The following is a 23,331-nucleotide window of genomic DNA, read 5'->3' as shown; positions in this document are numbered from 1 at the left end:
TAATCCTCACATGTTGTGGAAAGGACCTGGTGGGAGGTCCTTTAATTTAATCATGAGAGTGATTATCCTCACGCTGTTCTCGTGACAGTGAGTTCTCATGAGATGTGAGGGTTTTTTAAGGGGCTTTTCCCCCTTTTGCTTGGCACTTCTTGCTGCCACAATGTGAAGAAGGATGTATTTGCTTCCCCTTTTGCCACGATTTTAAGTTTCCTGAGGCCTCCAGCCCTGAAGAACTGTGAATCAATTAAACCTGTTTCCTTTCTAAATTACCCAGTCTCAGGAATGTCTTCATAGCAGTGTGATAATACACTAATACAATACGATATAGTCAATGAGTGAGGACCGTATAATATAGTCTAAAGGACGAAGGGTTTGAAATCACACAGACCTGGATCTCTGTGTTTTTATTTATTAGCCATGGGATTTTAGGCAACTTGCTCTCTGAGCTTCAATATTACCATTTGTAACATGGTGGCAACAATAATTTACTTATAAAACAGGGATAAAGATAAAATAGGATACATATAAAACGTAAAATACTGATTTTCTTTGCTTCTATTCATCCAAAGAGACGGCTGATTCTAGGCAAAACTTAAAAATAGAGCTCTCTTTGTCCAAATAATATAACTCAAGTCACCCTAATTACAAGAACCTTTTAGAAAAAAAGTCATAATCACATAATAATGACTAATTGATTACTTTTAAAATTAGTCTCACTCAATTGCACTTCCTAGAATCTATTTATTTCCATCTTGCCAATTTCTTTTGCATAAGGTTCGTTATAAAATGTAAGAATACAAGATTAACATATATCAAAGTAAAACTGTAATCTTGTAAAAGTTGTCGGTTTCATTAATAAAGACACATTTGGAAAACAGCTTCGGCCAATAAAGCAAAAAAAAAAAAAAAAAAGAAAGTCTGTGTGATAGCAAACTCTCACAGAATAAAGATCTTATGTAGTTTAACATATAGTGATTTGAAATAAAATAAGAGAAATCTTTAGAAATTTGCTGAGATCCTTAATTTTTTGAAAAATTACCTTTTGTGATTGTGGTATAAAAGTTAATTTTGAAGCGTAGAGTGTCATGGTATCTTACTGTTTTGTATGATAAAGGATGCCAAAAAATCTCTTGTTCTTTTTCTCTTGTGCTTGTTATAATTACATCATTTTAAATTATGAGATTTAAATTGTATAATCTAAAATCTCATTTTAAATAAAACTATCATCAAAAATATTTTGTTTTTACATCTGTGAAATTTTGGTTGCCATTTTACATAGCTTTGTTTTAAGGGAAAAATTTCTGGTATTCATTACTTTAAGATAAAGAGGTCTCCTGAAGATAGCAATAATACTTGATGCCCTTTCACTTAACTGTCAGGATTCATTTTTCCTTTTTTTGATCCCTTCCCCTTCTTAAACTCTGAGATTCCCATTTCCAAGTGCCATTCATCTTCTAGTTGCCTTGTCAGCTTGATGTCAACTAATCTCTGCCAACTGTTAATTAATGTTAGCAGATAATGATTTAAGGCAACCCCTTTCTGAAAAGCATTTGCATTTTAAAGAGGGTTTTTGAAGACAGATCTTCAAGACAAAGTTAATTTAATGCTCACTGTCCTCCAACCATCGAGCTAATTAGCTTACATAAACTACCTCTTAATTCTGACAACAATGCTGTGAGGTAGCTTTTATTATTTCTTCTTCACAGGCAAGGTAAAGCTTAATTTAACAGACAGACCAGTGGGAAGTGTCAGAGCCAGGATGAGAACCCTTGGATGTCTAAGTCCAAATCCCAGGTAAAATATGATGGTATAGTATAGCTATTTAGAAGCAGAGAATATCTGGTATTGTTTCATCATAGTGTTCTTGGGGCTACCTCTTGTATTCTCTGGATTTGTTTACTTATACCTTATCTGCTTTCACAGTGGTTTTGAGAATGGTGAATCTGTCCACCTGTCTTAAACTAGGTTGAAGAGAAAGTATTTAGAATTAAAAAAAAACAACCCCACACAACAAAAATTATCTTTTGTTTATTTCTATAATAGGAAATGCCCCAGCTGAAGTGTTACGGCTCATACACAAAAACTGAAGACCTCTTTGCTCTACTCTAACCAATACTTCTAAGGAGTCTCAAGGCCAACAGAAATGAGGGGTTGCTTAGATTTAGCATCTAGAAAGAGGCCAGCGTCTTCAGTCCTTCAGTGTCCACTGCATTTTGACTATTCTTTCCAAACTGGATATACTATGTGTTAGAGTGTTTGCAATGAAGGAGTATTAAAGGAACAACCAAATGCATTACACACTATGTTTGCTGTGTGCTCAGGCATAAGCTTTGCTATATAGCTCATTACATTATAAATTCAGCTATATTCTATGATGGCTCAGAGCTTATATGTATAAATAAAATAAGTTTAGTCTGCAAATATTCACTTTATGCACTTACTCCAGTTGCCTTGGCACTTCCTATTTAACTGATTATTATGATTTTCTTTTCCTTCCCTCTGAGATCCAATGTACCTGCAGCACTAGTATTCGCCATGATGGATATGCATACCACCACAACTCCACCTGTAACTGGAGGAGTGATGATAGAGAAACTGATTGTTTGGAGAGCATATTTAAGTGAGATATACCTGTCTGTGGTTTTGCACTTTTAGGGAGTCAGGTATACCAAGAACTGGATATTTATATCCAGTTTTCTGAGATACCTGTAGATATATAAGACTTCATGTGTTCACAACTCAACTAATCTTTTCCTATCCTAAACCAAATTCTTCATTTCTTAGGTATTGTATTTCATAGAGCCATAAATTTACACAAATTTCTTCTTCAAATTCTGTTTGAATTACCAGATTCATTAATCACCAAAAACAATTGCATTGAAAGTGTTCAAAAATAATGTTAAATAGCCACATTAAAATTTTACATGTAATTTTGAAAACAGCAAATAAAATATTAAATTTTGAAGAGAATAGAAGGAAAACTACAATTAAAAAACATACAATAAAAATGAGTGAAAGTAAAAAGAGGGCAAATAAAGCATAGAAAACGTGTGGTAACCACTTCAAACTATACAACAAGGCTATAGTAACCAAAACAGTATAGTACTTGTACACACAGACAAATGGAACGGAATAGAGGCCCCTGAATTAAAGCTGCATAGCCACAACCAATTGATCTTCAAGAAATTGACAAAAATAAACAATAGGGAAAGGATACCCTATTCACTAAATGGTTCTGGGAAAACTGGCTAACCATAAGCAGAATAATTAAGTTGGACCCCTATCTCTCACAATACACAAAAATTAACTCAAGAATGATTACACACTTAAATGTAAGACCTCAAACTATAAAAAATCGTGGAAGAGAACCTAAGAAACACTCTCTAGACATTGACCTAGGCAAAAAATTTATGATTAAGTTCTCAAAAGCAAATGCAACAAAACCAAAAAGTAGGCAAAGGATATAGATAGATACTTCTCAAAAGAAAACATACAAGCAGCCAGCAAAGACGTAAAACTGTTCAACACCACTAATTATGAGAGAGATGCAAATGAAAATCACAATGAGATAACATGGTGATTATACCAGCCAGAATGACTAGTATTAAAAAGTAAAACAAAAATAATAGATGCTGGGTATGGTGGCTTATGCCCGTAACCCCAGCACTTTGGGAGGCAGAGGCAGGCAGACCATGAGGTCAGGAGATTGAGATCATCGTTTCCAACATGGTGAAACCCTGTCTCTACTAAAACACAAAAAATTAACTGGACATGGTGGCGTGCACCTGTAGTACCAGCTACTTGGAAGGCTGAGGCAGGGAAATCGCTTGAAGCCAGGAGGTGGAGGTTGCAGTGAGCTGAGATCATGCCACTGCACTCCAGCCTGACAACAGAGCAAGACTCCATTAGATAGACAGACAGACAGACAGACAGACAGATACATACAGACATACATACATACATACATACATACATACATATTGGTGAGGTTACAGAGAAAAGGGAATATTTACGCATTTTTCATGGCAATGCAAATTAGCTCAGTCCCTGTGGAAAGCAGTTTGGACATTTCCCAAAGAAGTAAAAATAGAATTACCATTCAAGTTAGCAATCCCATTACTGGGTATACACCCCAAAGAAAATAAATAGTTTTCCCAAAAAGACATCTGTAGTAGTACGTTTATCACAGCACTATTCATAATAACAAAAACATGGATTCAACTCAGGTTCCCATCAACGGTGGGTTGAAGAAAATAAATGTGGCAAATACACACCATGGAATACTACACAGCTACACAAAAGAGCAAAATTATATCTCTTCTAGCAGCATGGATGCAGCTGGAGGCCATTATCCTAAGCAAATTAATGCAGAAACAGAAAACCAAATACAGCATGCTTTCACCAAGTGACAGCCAAACGTTGGGTACATGCGGACACAAGATGGTAATAATAAACACTGGCGGTTCCAAAATGGGGGTGGGAAGGGTTGACAAACTACCTATTAGGTAGTATGTTTACTACTTGGATGACAGGATCATTGGGAGCCCAAATCCCAGCATCAAACACGTAACACACATATACATGTACCCTGTGAATCTAAAATTAAAAAAAAAAAAATCAAAAACAGGGTAACAAGTACAAAATAAGATGGTAGAAATAAATGTAAATAGGCTAAACTCATTAGTTAAAAGATAGGTACTATATCTATGTTTATTGAATGAAGGTAAGTATTTGATAAAATTCACATTATTTTTAAGAAGTTCTTGATTCTATTGTTTAAAAGTTTTCATTTGTGTTATTGCTATAAAGGTTTTAGTATAGCTTTACACAAAATCCACATTATATAGTATTAAATATATCAAACGTTGAAGTACTGGTTCCGCCCCTTACTGTGTATGAGACCTTAAGTGTTTCACTTAATCTTTCTGATGTTTAGATTCCTCATCAATACTATAGGGATGACAATAATTTTTAAGTTTCAGATATTTTTTAAGGATTACATGATTATTATACCATAAAGTGGTATATTCATATATCTTTTACTATAGCATTATGCTTTATTTAAAAATTATAGGTTCCACTTCAATGTAAGCTTTTAAATGTTTTGGTACAAAATAAAATCAAATATGTAAGTAAAACAGTAATAAATGACTTATTTATGTAGAAAGTATAAATGATAGCTTCTAAATAGTAAAACAATTTTATATAGGTTTATAGGTTTTATGAGGCTATTTCTACATTTTCACAGAGCCTTTCTTTACAATATAACCCTCAACTTCAAAATTACTAAACTGAAAAAGACATTTTTTGGCAATCAAAACTCATTTGGGCTAACATATTAACATTTCAAATATATATATTTATTATCTTGTAGATGAATAACCACCTCAGTATCCAAACAAGGTATTTTCATGTACATATGTTGCTGACAGGGATTAATATTGATCTCTTGAGAAGATAACTCAGAAATTTAGCTATCAAGTCAATCCAAGCTTTTGCTTTTATTTGACGAAAAATGGGCATTGGACCTCTGTTTGAGGTAACAAGATAATGGATCTGTGGGCTGTTTCTGAATAATGTTTAATCTTCTCTGATGTATAAATTGTTTTATCATTTCATACAGCTTCCACTGAATCATAGTAGCTGCTACACTTTGAAATAGCAATACAAGAATGTGATATTAAGTGACCTAAATATCTGTCATGAATACAGGATACAATGAGCTAATACCAGAAGGCTGACAGGAATTGTCTAAAACCTTGCAAAATTCAACTATTAGAATCAGCATTTCACTCAGTTATTTAACATGCATTTAATGAAAACTTAGTAAGGATCAGACACTGTGCTACATATTGGGAATACAAATTGGAAGGAACATATAACTTCTGAATGAACATATAACTGAAGGAACATATAACTTCTTGGAAAGATAAAAACAATAAAATTTGACTCTTGACACTTTACACTGTAGATAAAATAAAAAAACTCTAATTATGATTTGAAAAAAGGAAGCAAAACAAGATTGGGAAACCAAATACAATCAAGCATCAGTTGAACAAGTATGCTATGATAATCTACAAGACTATTTGGATGAAACAGAAACTTGGGTCTAAGATTTCTAGCATGTATCAGGCTACTTACTAATTTCATAATATTAATCTCATTCCACCCAAAGGCAGTGTTGAAGTCACTGCTAATAAATGTCACATCAGAAACTTTACCCTGGATTATTCTTTTCTCACTTCCTTTGTAATTCGGTTTGGCATGTCCCCACCCAAATCTCATATTGAACTGTAGCTTTTATAATCCCCACGTGTTGTGGGACAGATCCAGTGACAGGTAACCGAATCAGGGGGGTGGATTTTTCCCATGATGGTGAGTTCTCATGATGGTGAGTAAGTCTCACAAGATCTGGTGGCTTTAGAAATAGCAGTTCCCTTGCACACGCTCTCTTGCCTGCCACCACGTAAGATGCACCTTTGCCCCTCCTTCAGTTTCTGCCATAATTGGGAGGCCCTCCAGCCAAGTGAAACTGGGAGTCCATTAAACCTCTTTTTCTTTATAAATTACCTGGTCTCAGGTATCTCTTCAGAGCAATATGAAAATGGACCAATATATTATGTTACTTCAGCAAGTATTTTTGACTATATTTTCCCAAGATAGTTTCCAAGTTCTTCTTTTAAGCAAACAAGGCAAGGCACTAAAATTAATGCACCATTTCACAACATAATTATGAGAAAAAGGTAAATTTTAAGAAAGGTTTTCTTGTTACATAGCTGATCTGTTTTTTCCTATTCTTATTTATGACTTTTCCATCAAAGTTTCTGATATTTATTAAAATCTTGGCTCATTTCATATATTTCTGAATATTATACATAGATTAATTCAATAAATATTTTTGAGCTGATACTCTGTCCTAGGCACTGGGGTAATAACAGTGAACAAAACCTACAAAATTTATGTCTTAGTAGAATTTGCATTGTAACCAAAGGAGACAAACTATGAACAACTAAGTAAGTAAATGTGTGAGTATATGGAATGCTATGAGTATTACGGAGAAAAATAAAGGCAGTATATGGAATGCTGTGAGTATTATGGAGAAAAATAAAGCAAAGCTGGATAAACGAATTGTGGAGTGGAAATCAAAGAGGAAGATCAGAAAAGGTTTTACTAAGGTGATATTTAAATGAAGACATGGATGTGAGGGAGTCAGCCATTCATATACCTGGGATATACATGATCCAGGCCTAGGGAATAGCTACTGCAAGGGCCTTAAGGCAGGAGCTTGTCTGGTTGTTTGAGACATCAAGGAGATGACGATAACTACAGTAAAGAGAGTAGGAGGGAAAGCAGTAGGTGAGGTCAGAGAGATCAAGTGGAGGCAAATGGTGAGGGTTCTCCAAGCGATGGTAATGACTTTGGCTTTGATATTAAGCTGAATGAGATGATGTATTAGTCCGCTCAAGTTGCCATAACAACATACCACAGATTGAGTGACTTAAACAACAGAAATTTATTTTCTCACAGTTATGGAGGCTGGAAGTCTGGGATTAGGTGACAGCATGTTTGGCTTCTGATGAGGATTTTCTTTCTGGTTTGCAGATGGACACCTTCTTTGTTTTCTCACATTCAGTAGAGAAAGAGAGCTCTCTGGTGTCTCTTCTAATAAAGTCATTAATCTTATCATACAGGCTCCACCCTCAAGGCCTCATATAAAACTAAAAAAAGCCCCATCTCCACATATCACCTTCTATGGTCTGAATGTTTATGTCCCTTCAAAAGTAGTATGTTGAAATCCTAACCCCCAAAGTGCTGGTATTAAGAGGCGAGAGTTTTGGTAAGTGATTAAGTCATGAGAGTGAAGCCCTCATGAATGAGATTAGTACACTTATAAACGAGGCCCTAGAGAGCTCTCTGGCCCCTTCCACCATATGAGTACACAGCAAGAAGATCTTGTCTATGGACCAGAAAGTGGGCCGACACCAATAAAATTACCAATGGTTTGTATGTGGGGTTTAGAGAAAGTGAGAAGTGAAGAATGGCCTGAGGCCTGATGTAAGGAATGAAATTTATATTAATAGAGGTGGAAAAGACTGTAGCTAGAGAAGGTTTGGGGAAGAAAGAACCAGGAGTTCAGATTTAGATATGGTTAAGAGTGAAGTGCCTATTAGCCAACTAAATTAAAATACTGACAGGAGTTGGATATACATACAAGCCTGAGTCTGGGATAGAGATGTATGTTAGGGAGATTTTAGCTACTTAGACATTTAAATCTTTATTATCAGGTGAAAACTAACAAAGTGTGAGTTTATTAAGGAAATAAGAAGTTATAGTACTGACACTTGGGGGACCATAAAATTAAGAGTTTGAGGAGATGAGACAAATCAGCAAAGGAGATTAAGAAGAAAGAGTGGAGGAATATCAAGAGTGAGGAATCTTTTAAGCTAAGTGAAAATAGTGTTTTGTGGAGAAAGAAGTGACCCACATGAGAACTGAAAATAATCCAAATGGATACACAAAATGGAATGTGTCCTTAAAATGAAATACTATTCAGCAATATAAAGCAATAAACTATTGATACATTCCATGATATAGATGAATCTCAGACAGATTCTGCCAAGTAAAAGAAACCAAACACCCACAGATGTGCATACATAGACTGCAGATTGTATGATTGCATTAAAATGAAATTTCTGGTTGGGCCCAGTGGCTCATGTCTATAATCCCAGCACTTTGGGATTACAGGTGAGAGGATCACTTAAGCCTAGGAGTTCGAGACCAGACTGAGTAACATGGCAAAAAGATGTCTTAAATAAAATAAATTTTCTAGAAAAGTCAAAACTATAGAGAAAGAAAGCATAGCAAAAATTGCCCAGGGACATGAGTAGGAGAGGGACTGAATGACTTTTTGAAATGATAGAAGTATCTTTTGAGTTCTGGTGATGAAGACACAATTATATAAATGTACTAAAACTCATTGAACTGTATACTTAAAATGGGTGAATTTTATGGGATTAAAAAATGCGTGTCAATGAATCTGTTAAAAAGAGAAAGAGAGTAGAGACAAAAAGAGGGGGAAGAGAGAGAAACACACTGACTGAGAGGAATGGAATTGGATACAGTATAAAAAGAAAGTTTTTGAAATATTACTGTAAAGGGAAAGCAAAAATCATGTAGTAGCTGAATGAAGTGGGCATTGGACAAGGGAATTTTACTTTGTTTTAGTTTTATATGGAGGCAAGAATAGCAGGTCTCCATGTTGATGGGACTACTCCAGAAGAGGAATCAATCTCTGATACAAATGCAGAAGAAGGGGTACTGCTGAAACAATTTCTTAAAGTAGGCAAAAAAAGATGAACTACAGCACACACAAGTTGAGGGATTAGTCTTAGAACTGCAGCAATGTATATGCTATACTATACTCTTAGAAGTAAAGCTTGGAGTGACCCAGCCATCCCATTACTGGGGATATACCCAAAGGATTATAAATCATGCTGCTATAAAGACACATGCACACGTATGTTCATTGCGGCACTATTCACAATAGCAAAGACTTGGAATCAACCCAAATGTCCATCAGTGACAGACTGGATTAAGAAAATGTGGCACATATACACCATGGAATACTATGCAGCCATAAAAAAGGATGAGTTTGTGTCCTTTGTAGTGACATGGATGCAGCTGGAAACCATCATTCTTAGCAAACTATCACAAGAACAGAAAACCAAACACTGCATGTTCTCACTCATAGGTGGGAACTGAACAATGAAATCACTTGGACTCGGGAAGGAGGACATCACACACCGGGGCCTATTATGGGGAGGGGGGAGGAGGGAGGGATTGCATAGGATTTATACCTGATGTAAATGACGAGTCGATGGGTGCAGCACAGCAACATGGCACAAGTATACATATGTAACAAACCTGCACGTTATGCGCATGTACCTTAGAACTTAAAGTATAATAATAAAAAAAAAAAAAAAAAAAAAAAAAAAGAGCATATAAAGAAAGGATTTCTCAGCAAGGCAAAATTTACTTTTGCAGAAGAATGTTGCTCACAAGTCTGGTCACGAGAGCACACCGAACAAAGGAGGGAAGGGGTTTTTATCCTTAACGCAGCTTGTCCCTGCTACTGTGTCCTGCCTCCACTGGCTGGAGTTGGACCGCACAATCTAAACTGAACCTGATTGACTAACTTGAAAGATGCAGGAATGTGGTTACACTTGCAGGAAGGGCAGTTTCAGTGGGAAAAGCAGTTGCGATGGGAGGGGTAATTTACAGAGTGGGTAGCAAATGTGGGCTCTGTAGATAAGGACGGGTGGGGAAGTTGTTTACTGAAATTAAAATAGGGAGGAACAAAAGATAAGGAAGTTAGTTTGGCCTTGGAAGTAGGGAACGAAGAACGCGGACTCTGAATAAGCCAAACCTTTGAAAAGGAAATTCTTTTGTATCTGACCTATACTATACCACACTATGCTATACTGTACCATATACTAAAAAATGGGAAGTCAGAGTGTATGGCTACAAATGCTAATTGCTGTGTGACTTGGTGATGAGGGCTTGTGGAGGTTATCTTCTAATTGCTTTCTCTTTCACAACGTAATAGGATGCATGTTTATCGCCTGAGAGTGAGCTGGGGAAGACACATACAACATTTGACTATAGTAAAAATAATAGGTTTTTAAAAAAATTCTCGGTAATATTAAGATGCATGTGAAGTTCATCATTTTTCTTTTAAATTGACAGCTGTCTGCATAACTGGTTTTTTGTTTGTTTTCTGTGTGTGCTTTGGTTTTGGGGATTATTTAACAGTAATATTAACCTGAATAGACTCATATATGCAGTAGGCTAAGAGTTGGATCTATATCGTGATTAGGGTTTTGCAAATTAGAATGTCATTGTGAGAAAGCAAAAGAGAGATGACAAAATTGAAGCTGTATAAAAGAATATGACAATAACTGAATGAGAAAAGTGAGAATCAAAGGAGGTGGAGTAGAATGAAAATGGGGTAGGATCAATGATTTGCACATTTCCATGAAATTAAAGGACTTCTGGAATCAGGGTACAAAAGGAGTGAGTAGAAGATAGTGGATGCTGTTCAGAAAAAAAGGAAGCTTGTAAATGTGGCAATTGAGAGATTGCAACTGTTGGTAATAACATATCAAGTTGGCCTTGGTCAAGAGGATGAGTTCGGTTGTAAAACACGACGATTGAACAGTCATTTACATATATTGATCTCAATCAGAGATCACATTATTGTTTATTTAATCAGTCATTAGTGCCTATTCTTATCTTATGCTTATCTTACTATATTGTACTATATTCTCCCACCATAAATCTGTATATGGTCTTCTCTGCAAATTGGATAATTTATTTAAGTGTATTCCTGCAGTTTTGATTTCTATATTATTCTTTTACATTTCACTTTATTTAAAAATACACATTCCAACAGTCTTAAAATGAGATCATATCTCAGAATACCTTGCTTATTTTCTCACAGGGGTCACTTTATGTTGTTAACTCCTGTCAGTCTAGTGATGGATTCATTCATCCTCTATAAAGCCTGTTATATTCTCTTTCTCCTTCCTCTTCTTTTTCCCTTTTTTGTAATCTCTAACAATTATTCAACTAATACCCCCTTTGGATGAAATCTGTTTAATAACCAATATGAGACATGACCTATATCAATGCCATACAATTTCCCTAAATGTAATATAAATTTTTGTGTTATCCATTAAAAAAATTAAAACAGACGTTTTGAAAGAACCTAAATCTGGATTTAGATACAGGTAAGACTAGATATGTTTACTGTGAAGTCCCCAAACATTTTACAGAAAGACTGGAGTAACTGGATTGATGTACAGGAATTGGAGGGGTATAACTCAACAATTATTCCTAATTGTAATTATTATCTGAGTTTCAAATAAAAATGTTTTCAAAAATATGTTCCTGTTGATATGCAGCATACTTTCCTTTCAATTAAAAATATAGAAGGGGGATCAGATAAAGATAAAGAAGCCTTAAGAAAATCAATGTAGGCCATTTTATTATTTAAAAAATATGTACAGTAGAGCCAAATTGGGCTCCATTACTACACTGGTAATATAACCTAGAAACAAATATGGCCATCACTCTAATTAAAGAAGAAAAAATTACTGAGATACCAAGACCTTCAATTCTGTTACCAGTTGTTAACTAAGGCCTTCATTCCTTGGTTCTTCCTTGTGCTCTTTCTCTTTCTCTTTAACTGATGCTGGTCACTCTTAACTTATACTATGGTAAAGCTATACTAAGTTCCAAAGGTGTTCTCATCTCAAATTATAAAACTCAAACAAAATGGATATAATTAGGTGTGAGCTGGCAGAAGTACATATAATTAATCTGAGTACAGTTTAGTTTTCTGCTTCCTCAAGCCACAAAAATTACCCATGACTTTTATAAACAAGACCTCAAAGAGCCAAAAATTACTAACTAAATTGTAGTTTTGTTTGAAACTCAAAAAAAAAAAGCATTGCTTAGAAGTTCTAATTCCAGTGTAGCAAAGAGCACCATAAACAACTAAGTGTCCAGTTTTTCTTTTGAAACAAGATGCATGTTGGTATTCAGGTAACCCAACTCTGATACTCCAAACTATTTTGAAAAGTTTCATTCTCTCAGTTTATCACCTCCCTTGTGCTCCAGGCAATATATTCTTCACTGATGGCAGACAGAGGCATAACAATGACAGTCAACAGTTAGAATGGCAATAAAACAATCTTATCATTGGAGTTCAGCATCCCATCTAATGGTATTTAGAGTACGTGATCTTGAATTACTCATCTGGCACTCTGATATATGTCAAGGAAACCATGCACATTTCACCTGCAATGTTCTCCCATCAATATACTGTCTAAAAGAATAAACACATAGCAAAAGAGAGCAGCAGCAGCAAAGAATGGGATCCTACTGTACCTGGTGAGTGTGGTGGAGGAGAGCACATCAGAACGACACCCTGGCCTTCCCTCACAGAGACGGCGCTTCTTGTCCGGCCACTAAAATTTCCCAGATCTGTCAACATAATACAACATTTAGATCCAAGGCAAAAAAGAATGTAAAGATTACTACGATTTTAACTTGTACTTACTTTCTGTCATTATCTTGACAAGGTGTCTTTTGTTTGTTAATCAGTGACAAGAGGGCTTTAACATATATCTACATCATCAAATTTTAAATACCACAATAGAAATAAATCTATGCCATCCATAGAAAAAACATTCTTTATTTTTATTTAGTCCATTCAAATTGCCAGTATAGACAGAAACTAGGCAGTATAGTATTTTTAACGCAAATAGTTACATAATAGTTCTTACATATTGATATTTCTACTACCGATAATGCCCATTCACTCATAGTGAGAAGAGAAATAGAAGTGGTGAGAGGCCTTGGTGTCCCAGCTGCTGCTTCATTACATGTCATGCTAAGAAGGATGTGTAAAACCAAGCATGAGCATGCCAAAGTAGAGACTTGTATGCTCTAACAAAATATAATAAAAATAGAAAAACTATTTTCTATAAATATGAACAAGAAAGTTATGTGACTTTCATTTTATGAAAGCCTAGAATGGGCTCTGTGAATTAACTACTCTCATCCATTTTGATTAGTCTGGGAATATTAGCTAATGAAACACTCACTTCTATGTATGAGGGATTATAGTATTGGAGTTCAATTGCCTTCCCTTAAACTATGTTGCATTTACACAATTTGAAAAGACCTTCCTAAAAAGAAAATAGTCCAAAAGGGAATGATGTGTAATTTCATTTGTAATTCTATTATTGCTTATTAAACTATTTATATCTCAGTAATACTCCCCTTTCCCTTTTCTTGGGCTAGGTTGATCAATAAGACAATTTTTAGACTACTTTATTGAAAATGGTAGGAGTTCAGTATTATTTATGAATAAACTCATGTTTCCATGTTAAGAAATGCTTCTTAGAAATGTTCTTCCATTTCTTCCATTAGGCACAAATTGTAAAAGAGATTTTAAAAATATATTGTAATTATTTCACGCTAAAATAATATGCTTTGCCGGGCGTGGTGGCTCACGCCTGTAATCCCAGCACTTTGGGAGGCCGAGGTGGGCGGATCACAAGGTCAGGAGATCGAGACCATGGTGAAACCCCGTCTCTACTAAAAATAGAAAAAATTAGCCGGGCGCAGGGGCGGGCGCCTGTAGTCCCAGCTACTCGGGAGGCTGAGGCAGGAGAATGGCGTGAACCCGGGAGGCGGAGCTTGCAGTGAGCCGAGATTGCGCCACTGCACTCCAGCCTGGGCGACAGAGCGAGACTCCGTCTCAAAAAAAAAAAAAATAAATAAATAAAATAAAATAAAATAATATGCTTTGTAGCAATACAAGGTAGGGCTTCAAATTTAATGTTAATTTGACAAATAAATTGAACAATCAAGAAAATATACTACTGGATATGAAGGAGATAAATTACAAGTCTATAGCACTCTAAGAAAAATTCTATATATATTTTTTTGAGATGACTAACAATTTACTTATTATTTTGCTGAATGTATAACCAAATCTTCTTAAACACATCCAAAATCATGGGGGTCTAATAAACAGTGAATACATGATACCAAATAAATAGAGAAGTATTCATTATTGCAGAATGTATTTAGGATTTTATACAAAATTCAATGTTTCTTTATAAACAGTTAAGCTTTTCATAAAGTAGCAAGACAAAAGAAAAAGAGCAATTCTAGTTCTACTTTTCTGGGGGACTGTTTTTTAAAAAATATACACACTAACTTCTGGAGCAGTAAAAATCAAGTCAGTAATTTTCAAATACATGTACCTACAAGGTTACTGCTCTGATTTCTATTACCAAATATTATGCTTGTCTCGCTTTGAACTTTGTATGTATGAGGTAATACAACATAGACATTTGTCTGTAACAAATATATGCAAATCATGGCTTTCAACTCATACGCACTGATTCTTAGAGGCTTTTTTCCAAAAAATGATCTTAATATGAAATCAAAGCATGGCAAGATTTTTAATTTGACTTCCTTTTACTTTACTCCTGGAAATACAACACAGGATAGTGAGGCAGTGGTTGTGACAGGGCTTTAATATATATTTTGAGAGCCTCGTCCCTATGTCGCCCAGGCCGGAGTGCATGGTGTGATTATAACTCAGTGCAATCAGTAACTCCTGGGGTCAAGAAATCCTCCAGCCTCAGCCTCCAAAGTAGCTGGGACTACAGATACGGGCTAGCATACTCAGCTAATTTTTCAAATTTTTCGTAGAGACAGAGTCTCGCTATGTTGCCCAGACTTGTCTCAAGCAATCCTGTGGCCTCTGCCTCACAAAGTACTGGGATTATAGGAGAAAGCCACCATGTCTGAATTTAACATCTATAGGGATTATGTGATTTCACTTTCCTCTTTTCGTCTTCATTGAATCTGTAAATTCTGGAAGGCAATTTGGATATCAATTTATTTTTAATGAATTTTTAAAATGGTTTCTAAAACATAAATATCTATTTCAATACACTTACTACAAGTTTATATTATGCTTATTTTTATGACATTTCAAATCAACCTATTGTATTTACAAATTGTTTTAATAGAAAACAGTCCTAAATTAATGTCTGTTTCTGAGGAACTGAAGTACAGGCATGCCCTAGAAATTAAACACACTAAGAAAAGAACATTATAGAATAATTGTGACCTAAATTGTGTTTTGAGATCCCAATGACCCAAAAGATAATATTTCACTGTAATTGCTTTATTTTGTGCCAGCTGTTAATACAAGCACAATTTAACATTTCCTCATAGAATTCTCTCTGTGTCATTATTTCCTGGGAACTATAGCACCAGAAGCCCAAAGATTTTTTCCTTTTTTTAATTGAGTAGATTTTTTTTCTTTCTTAAAGACATATAGAGAAATACTAAAAAAAAGTCTGTACTTTCACGGGGTATGTACATTTCCCACTTGACTCTTTCCTACTATAAAGAAAAGTAAAACATTATTATCTATAATGTAAAAGTGATCCCTGTTCCAGGCAAGATTATGGTTGATCTAAGGCAGAAAGTTTATGTGAAAAAATTATTGGTTGATGGGAATGGTGGTTAGACTGAATAGTCTTAGTGAAAATTTAGCTGTCTGTTCATCTCTCACTGAGAAAGGAGTTAATTTCTTTGGATGTATTCAGAGAACTTTGAAATCTTTCAGTGGTTATATGTGCAGGTTCAGTGTTTATTATGGTATCTTAATAGATGATACATTACATATACCAAGAAGATAAATGGAAAAAAAGACAAAGCCCTTTTATAGATATGGGCTTGAATTGTTTTATTGCAATTACACAAGTACAAAAATATGTGTTCATATGTTCTATTTTTTACCTTTACAGGAAAAAAAAAAAAAGGAGAGTAAAAATAAAAATCACAACACAAAGACTCTAAAATTCAGGTTCAAATTACAAACTGAAATAAATATCTTCCTGGACTTACTTCAAAGCACATGTACAAATAGTCAAGTTAAGAAACTGGAGGAGAAATTTTGTGATCAAAAGTCATAGGGCCCTAGACTTTGTCTCTGCTCTGACCTTTCTTTTTCTGAGTTAAGAAGCTCACACAAGGTTTAAAAGGAGAGCTGTAACTAGAACAGTAGCTTGCAGAATTATTGCACCTATTCATCCTAGAAGAACTATGCAAAAGAAAAATGAAAAACATACAATAATAGATGTTATTAAGAGCTTGAGATGATAGAATGTAGACTTGGGATGGGAGATTTGAGCCATATTGATCACATGTAAGACAAACCATTTTATGAATTTATTTAACAAATATTTATTCAATGCATACTATACATTGAACACTGTGTTAGGTACTGGTTCTGAAGAAAAACTGTAAAGGATATAGATATATAAATGAATTAATCATACCTACTTGGGCCAACTGTTCATAGCTCACACGAGTCTGGGTCACCAAATAGGTATATAAGCCCAAGTCCTCAAAGCCCAGCTTGTCATAGACACACTCATGAGTGACCAAATACATTCCATGAACATTTATCATGTAACACTTCACACCATTTCTCTAAATGTGAGCTATAAATACATGAACACACATACACATACACAAAGACTTTAGTTTTTTCTTTGCTTTCTTCCTTTTTTTCTTCCCTCTCCCTCCCTTCCTTCCTCCTCCTCTTCCTTTTTGTATTCTTGTCTTCCTTCCTTCTTGATATTCTTCAGTTACTCTTTTCATCCCTGTATTGTTCCACGAAGTATTTGAGGCAGCTTAAAATATGTATTTGCCTCAATAATAATAAATAAACACATAAAACAAGTTGAGGAATTCCAGGTGAAGATAAAATAAGCATGGTAAGAAGTCTGCAGGGCAAAACAGGAATTTAGGAATATACACTACATGTTTTTGTAAATTATTGGGAGTTGGCTACAAATTTGACTCTAAACTTAAGAGGAGCCAAAACAAGGTGAAGATATCCCCAGTCTAAGGAGATTTCTCCTGAAAGACTTCATAGACTTCATAAAGTTAACACTTAGCAATAGAGTGGGCTGAGAAACTTGGCAAACTATTCAGAAAGGTTTCTTTTCTACTTTTTTTTAACCTCCTGAGACACCTTGAGTAGGTAGAAAGTGAGCTATATGTACACACACAAACATCTGAAAAATATCTCAAAAATTATTCATTAGAAAGCATTAAAGTGCTGGAGGGAAAGAGAGTACCTGCAACTATCAAAAGAGATAGTACTTAAGAGATTCTGGACACTGATCTTGTATCTTATGTATGTTAAATACAATAGGTTGGTTTAGTTATTGGGGAGGAGTGAGGAAAAGGCTCAAGACAGGAGAATAAAAGCTATACAATTAGAAATAAAACGCTGTGGTTGATTTGTCTCCTGGACTTCTATTTCCCAGTCTTAAGTCTGTTCTGGGTAAGTGGCAATGTCGAGCTTATAGGAGTTGTGTTTGGAAAAAGGCAGAGGAATACAGCGCTAATCTTGAGGTATTCATGTCTACACATTTATCCTGCAGGTGGCCCTAATGAGTTTTAGACTATCAGTGCTCCAAGGATTCTCAATTAATTCTCTAAAAGTGCTGTGAACACAGATACGATTTATCACAAATTGTAAAATTTTTCATAAAATTGAGATACTATTTACAAAAAGATCCTTGAAAAGGCAAATTATATTAGACTAGGTATCAGAGACAGATTTTATGAAGTTTCATTAATTACATTTGAGTGTCATATATATTATATGAAAGATTAAAGAACTGATATGAGAGGCCTTCAGCTTTAATTCCCATGATTTCTGTAAAAACAACTGACAAGTTTTGTAATACTAACTTGGTATTTGCTGCCTCACTTGCAAAGTGATTGCATATTGAAGCTTTTCATTGGCTGTATTTATTGTTCCTGTTAGTACCATCAGGATTATTCAGGTCATTGTAAATTTTTTTTGCATTCCATGCAAATATTCTATAATAAAAATTAGTCAAACTTCATTCACAAACTATTTTTGACCTTCTAAATCTTTAGAAAAGAGAAAAGAGAGAAAAGGAAATGAATGAAAATAGTTACACTAGCTACTAACATACCTACTCTGTGCTAGGCTTCCTGGAAGTAGATACTAATTCCTGTTCTTTAAAGATTACTAAATCTAGGGGAAAAGCAAGTAAAAAGTTCACTGCAGTCATATATCTAATAGAGTTGGCAAACCAAAGTCAATGTGATTGATTCTAAAGTTTTAAAAACGATACCAGGACAAAAGCAATTCAATATTTGGAAGTTAAACCACACTGATTTTAGGAATTTTAAAATAATCTTCAATAAGGACATCTTATTAAAAATTAGCTTCTGAGAAAGAATAGAAAAAGCAGTTCTTTCACGTTTTGAGAAAAAAATTAAATCAGAATTTTCTAATATATAGTCATTTGCACAGAACGGCTACATAACACACTGTAGAGTAAATAAGATTCTTCATAGTTCCTAAAGTAAAAACGTGAGTGTTGAATGGTACCTTGACAGAAAAGCCATAGAAAAATGAAGCTTTTTGGTGTTTTATTGACAACTGTAAACTTATGAGTCTGTGATCAATTTGTAAACAGATATGGGAGGGCTTATTATCCCCATTTAAGATTAGGACACTGACATGCACTAAAATTAGGTAACAAGAATAAGAACTCATGGCAGAAAAGATTTGAATTTTCAAAGTGACTGATTGAGCTTTGAAATTAGCATTAAAAAATCTAGAGTTATTATGATACCCTTGGTTTAGAATGTTTTTAATCAATACACTTATTTGATTAAATACTTTCCTATTACCCCACATGATACAGTGCTACAATTCTTTTAAATATTTTTTATCAGTCACCTATGAATGGGACATCATATCGCCTTTAGGAAATGTTAACTTTTAATAAAAATTGTCTCTCCAAAATACCAGTTGAACTAATTATAGGTCTCTCAAAAAATATACTAACATCCATTAGATGAAGACAAGAACTGAATTCAGATACAGCTGGAGAAGTAGGAAAGAAAATCTATAAAGATAATGACAAATTGTAGTGAAATTTTCATTAGCCCCATTTTTTCTCTGGTTATATATAACAGGTCAGATGAGTAATCTCTTGCTATGGCTTGCCATTTTCGCTTTACATATGATCAGATATTAATCAGTCCTCTGAAGGGATTATAAAAAAGAAACAGATGCAAACCAGCATATGCTTCCCTTGAACAAGACACTTGTAATTACATCATAAGTGAAAAAGTGAATTGCAGTTGCTTTTGTGAAATGATAAACTTTCCACAGAGTGTGATAAAAATGATTTTGATTTTAGGTCTTTTCTTTTGTATTTCATATGTTACAAAAAGCTACTTCAACACTGAATAATATATATGATAAATAACCTACAATGAAAAAGTGGGTATCAGTGTGTGTAATGTGAATACAGTCTATGAACTCTGGCAGAGGTTTTATACATTTGATAAAATCTCTACCATCTACATAAACAATTAGATAAATAATCCTAATTTGTTTACTTCTAAGTTCATTTTTTTTTTCCAAATTCAGGTCAGTCTTAATTCATTAAAAGTCTTAGAAAATTTTAAAGCTAAGCATTAAAAAGAAAAATATGAAAGAATAAACACAACATATACAGAGAGTTTAAATACTACAAATCCATTGTGATGAGAAAAGGATGTCATAGTAAAACCGGCAAATCATTTAGTACAGCAATTCTTACAACTTGTAGGTGTATTAAATTGTTTCTCAAGCTTTCATGCCTAACTACCCTCTTCAGTTATTTCATAATATTTCCTTACATAATTACTTTCTTGCCTACTACTGTGACTCCTTACCCCTTCTCCCTTCATTTTATTCCCCTGGCACAACTTCAGCCTTTGTTAAATTGGACTATCTGCCTATTCTTCTCTTACATTGTAAGTGTAAAAAAACAAAAACACGCGTATAGCCAGATTTAGCCTGAAGGAAGATAGTTTTTCACACTGGGACTACATCTCTAGATGCTAAAAACTTCATGATTTTAACTCACAGCCTGTGACTGTAAGTTCAGAACCTATTTTCAACGTGTAATTATATATGACCTATAACTTCAAACCTAGTTAAATGTGTATGTTCACATTTACGAAATAATTTTCCTAATACCCATTATTAGAATGAATAGGAAATAAAATATATTTTGGTAATTGATTTGATACTCTAACAGAGGAAAACAATGTTATCAGCATAAAAATTCATCCCACTTATTTACAACGTTACAGCTTTCTGTAGTTTTAGCATGATCTATCTAAGGAAACCTAACATACAAAAAAGTTGCTGAAATGAATATTCATCTATTACAGTTGAGAAAATGTGTCAGATATATCTATTAAATTATACATTAGAAGACTTTATATTCACATAATAATTAATTACATTTTAAAACCTTTTATACAGTGTTTGACATATAATAAAAGATATATTTTTAAATAAAGTAAAAATATTTTTAATAATATATGTATACAGTTCCAATCTCTGTATTATAAGACACAAAATAAAGGGGATTATTCTAAGATTCCAGGATATACTTTTTGGAAAATAATAGGCAACTGGACAATTTTGTTCCTTATTTGAAGAACATAGAAAAAGACTATCATAATGTAAAAATACCCACCCCACCTTCCTGATGGTGCTCTGTAGTTTGAGGAGCTGTAGAAGAAGTAAAACTATACCTAAATGCCTACTCTTCTGTATTGTATGAATTCAAGATTACTCTCTCTAATCTTAAAAATCAATTTTTTTTCTATTAGTATCACTAAATGCCCACAGGAGAAAGTGGGAAAGATCTAAAATCGACACCCTAACATCACAATTAAAAGAACTAAGGAAGCAAGAGCAAACACATTCAAAAGCTAGCAGATGACAAGAAATAACTAAGATCAGAACAGAAATGGAAATACAGACATGAAAAACCCTTCAAAAATCAATGAATCCAGGAGCTGTTTTTTTGAAAAGATTAACAAAATAGATAGACCAGTAGCCAGATTAATAAAAAAGAAAAGAGTGAAGAATCAAATAGACACAATAAGAAATGATAAAGTGTGTATCACCACTGATCCCACAGAAATACAAACTACCATCAGAGAATACTATAAACACCTCTATGCAAATCTAGAAAATCTGGACACATACACCCTTCCAAGACTAAAGAAGAAAGAAATCAAATATCTCAATAGACCAATAACAAGTTCTGAAAGTGAGGCAGTAACAAATTGCCTCCCAGTAAAAAAAAAAAAAAAAAAGCCCAGGATCAGACGGATTCACAGCTGAATTCTACCAGTGGTACAAAAAGGACCTGGTACCATTGCTTCTGAAACTATTCCAAAAAACAGAAAAGAGGGACTCCTCCCTAACTTATTTTATGAGGACAGCATCATCCTGATATCAAAACCTGGCAGACACACAACAAAAAAAAGAAATTCCAGGCCAATATTCCTGATGAATATCGATGTGGAAATCCTCAATAAAATCCTGGCAAACTGAATCCAGCAGCACATCAAAAAGCTTATCCACCACCAGCTTATCAGATTGGCTTCATCCCTGGGATGCAAGGCTGCTTCAACATATGCAAATCAATAAACATAATCCATCACATAAACAGAACCAATGACAAAAACCACATGATTACCTCAATAGATTCAGAAAAGGCCTTTGACACAATTCAACACCCCACCCCTTGCTAAAAACTCTCAATAAACTAGGTATTGATGGAATCCATCTCAAAATAATAAGAGCTATCTATGAAAAACTCACAACCAATATCATACTGAATGGCAGAAGATGGAAGCAATTCCTTTGAAAACTGGCACAAGACAAGGATGCCCTTTCTCACCACTCCTATTCCACATGGTATTAGAAGTTCTGGAGAGTGCAATCAGGCAAGAGAAAGAAATAGTATTCAAATAGGAAGAGAGGAAGTCAAATTGTCTCTGTTTGCAGATGACATGACTGTATATATAGAAAATCGCAGCATCTCAGCCCCAAATCTCCTTAAGCTGATAAGCAACTTCAGCAAAGTCTCAGGATAAAAAAATCAATGTGCAAAAATCACAAGCATTATTACACACCAATAATAGAGAATCAGAGAGCCGAATCATGAGTGAACTCACATTCACAATTGCTACAAAGAGAATAAAATACCTAGGAATACATCTCACAAGGAATGTGAAGGACCTCTTCAAGGAGAACTACAAACTACTGCTCAAGGAAATAAGAGAGGACACAAGCAAGTGGAAAAAGTTTCCATGCTCATGGACAGGAAGAATCAATATCATAAAAATGGCCATACTGCCCAAAGTAATTTACAGATTCAATGATATCTCCTTCAAGCTACTACTGACTTTCTTCACAGAAATAGAAAAAAAACTACTTCAAATTTCATCTGGAACCAAAAAAGAGCTGATATGGCAAAGACATTTCTAAGAAAAAAGAACAAAGCCATAGGCATCATACTACCTTACTTTAAACTATACTACAAGGTTACAGTAATCAAAACAGCATGGTACTGGTACCAAAACAGATATATACACCAATGGAACAGAACAGAGGCTTCAGATATAATGCCACACATCTACAACAATCTGGTCTTTGACAAATCTGACAAGAACAAGCAATGGGGAAACAATTCCCTATTTAATATATGTTGTTGGGAAAACTGGCTAGCCATATGCAAACTGAAACTGGACCCTTTCCTTACACTTTACACAAAAATTAACTCAAGACGGATAAAAGACTTAAATGTAAGACCTAAA

General features: G+C 34.5%; 1 protein-coding gene across 2 annotated transcripts in view; it reads right to left on the bottom strand.

Moving 5' to 3' along the window:
- The window catches only part of CNTN5 (contactin 5), a 1,339,954-nt gene that overhangs the window by 444,203 nt on the left and 872,420 nt on the right, over window positions 1-23,331 (bottom strand). For both annotated transcript variants that reach the window (XM_050758026.1, XM_050758027.1), the window contains exon 7: window positions 12,952-13,047. In XM_050758026.1, the coding sequence (XP_050613983.1) occupies window positions 12,952-13,047 (96 nt within the window). The remainder of the gene's footprint in view (window positions 1-12,951; window positions 13,048-23,331) is intronic.

This window comes from Macaca thibetana, chromosome 14, assembly GCF_024542745.1.
Source record: "Macaca thibetana thibetana isolate TM-01 chromosome 14, ASM2454274v1, whole genome shotgun sequence".
NCBI classification, from domain to species: domain Eukaryota; kingdom Metazoa; phylum Chordata; class Mammalia; order Primates; family Cercopithecidae; genus Macaca; species Macaca thibetana.
The sequence above is the reverse complement of the archived record's forward strand: the minus strand, read 5'-3'. Positions and strand labels throughout refer to the sequence as shown.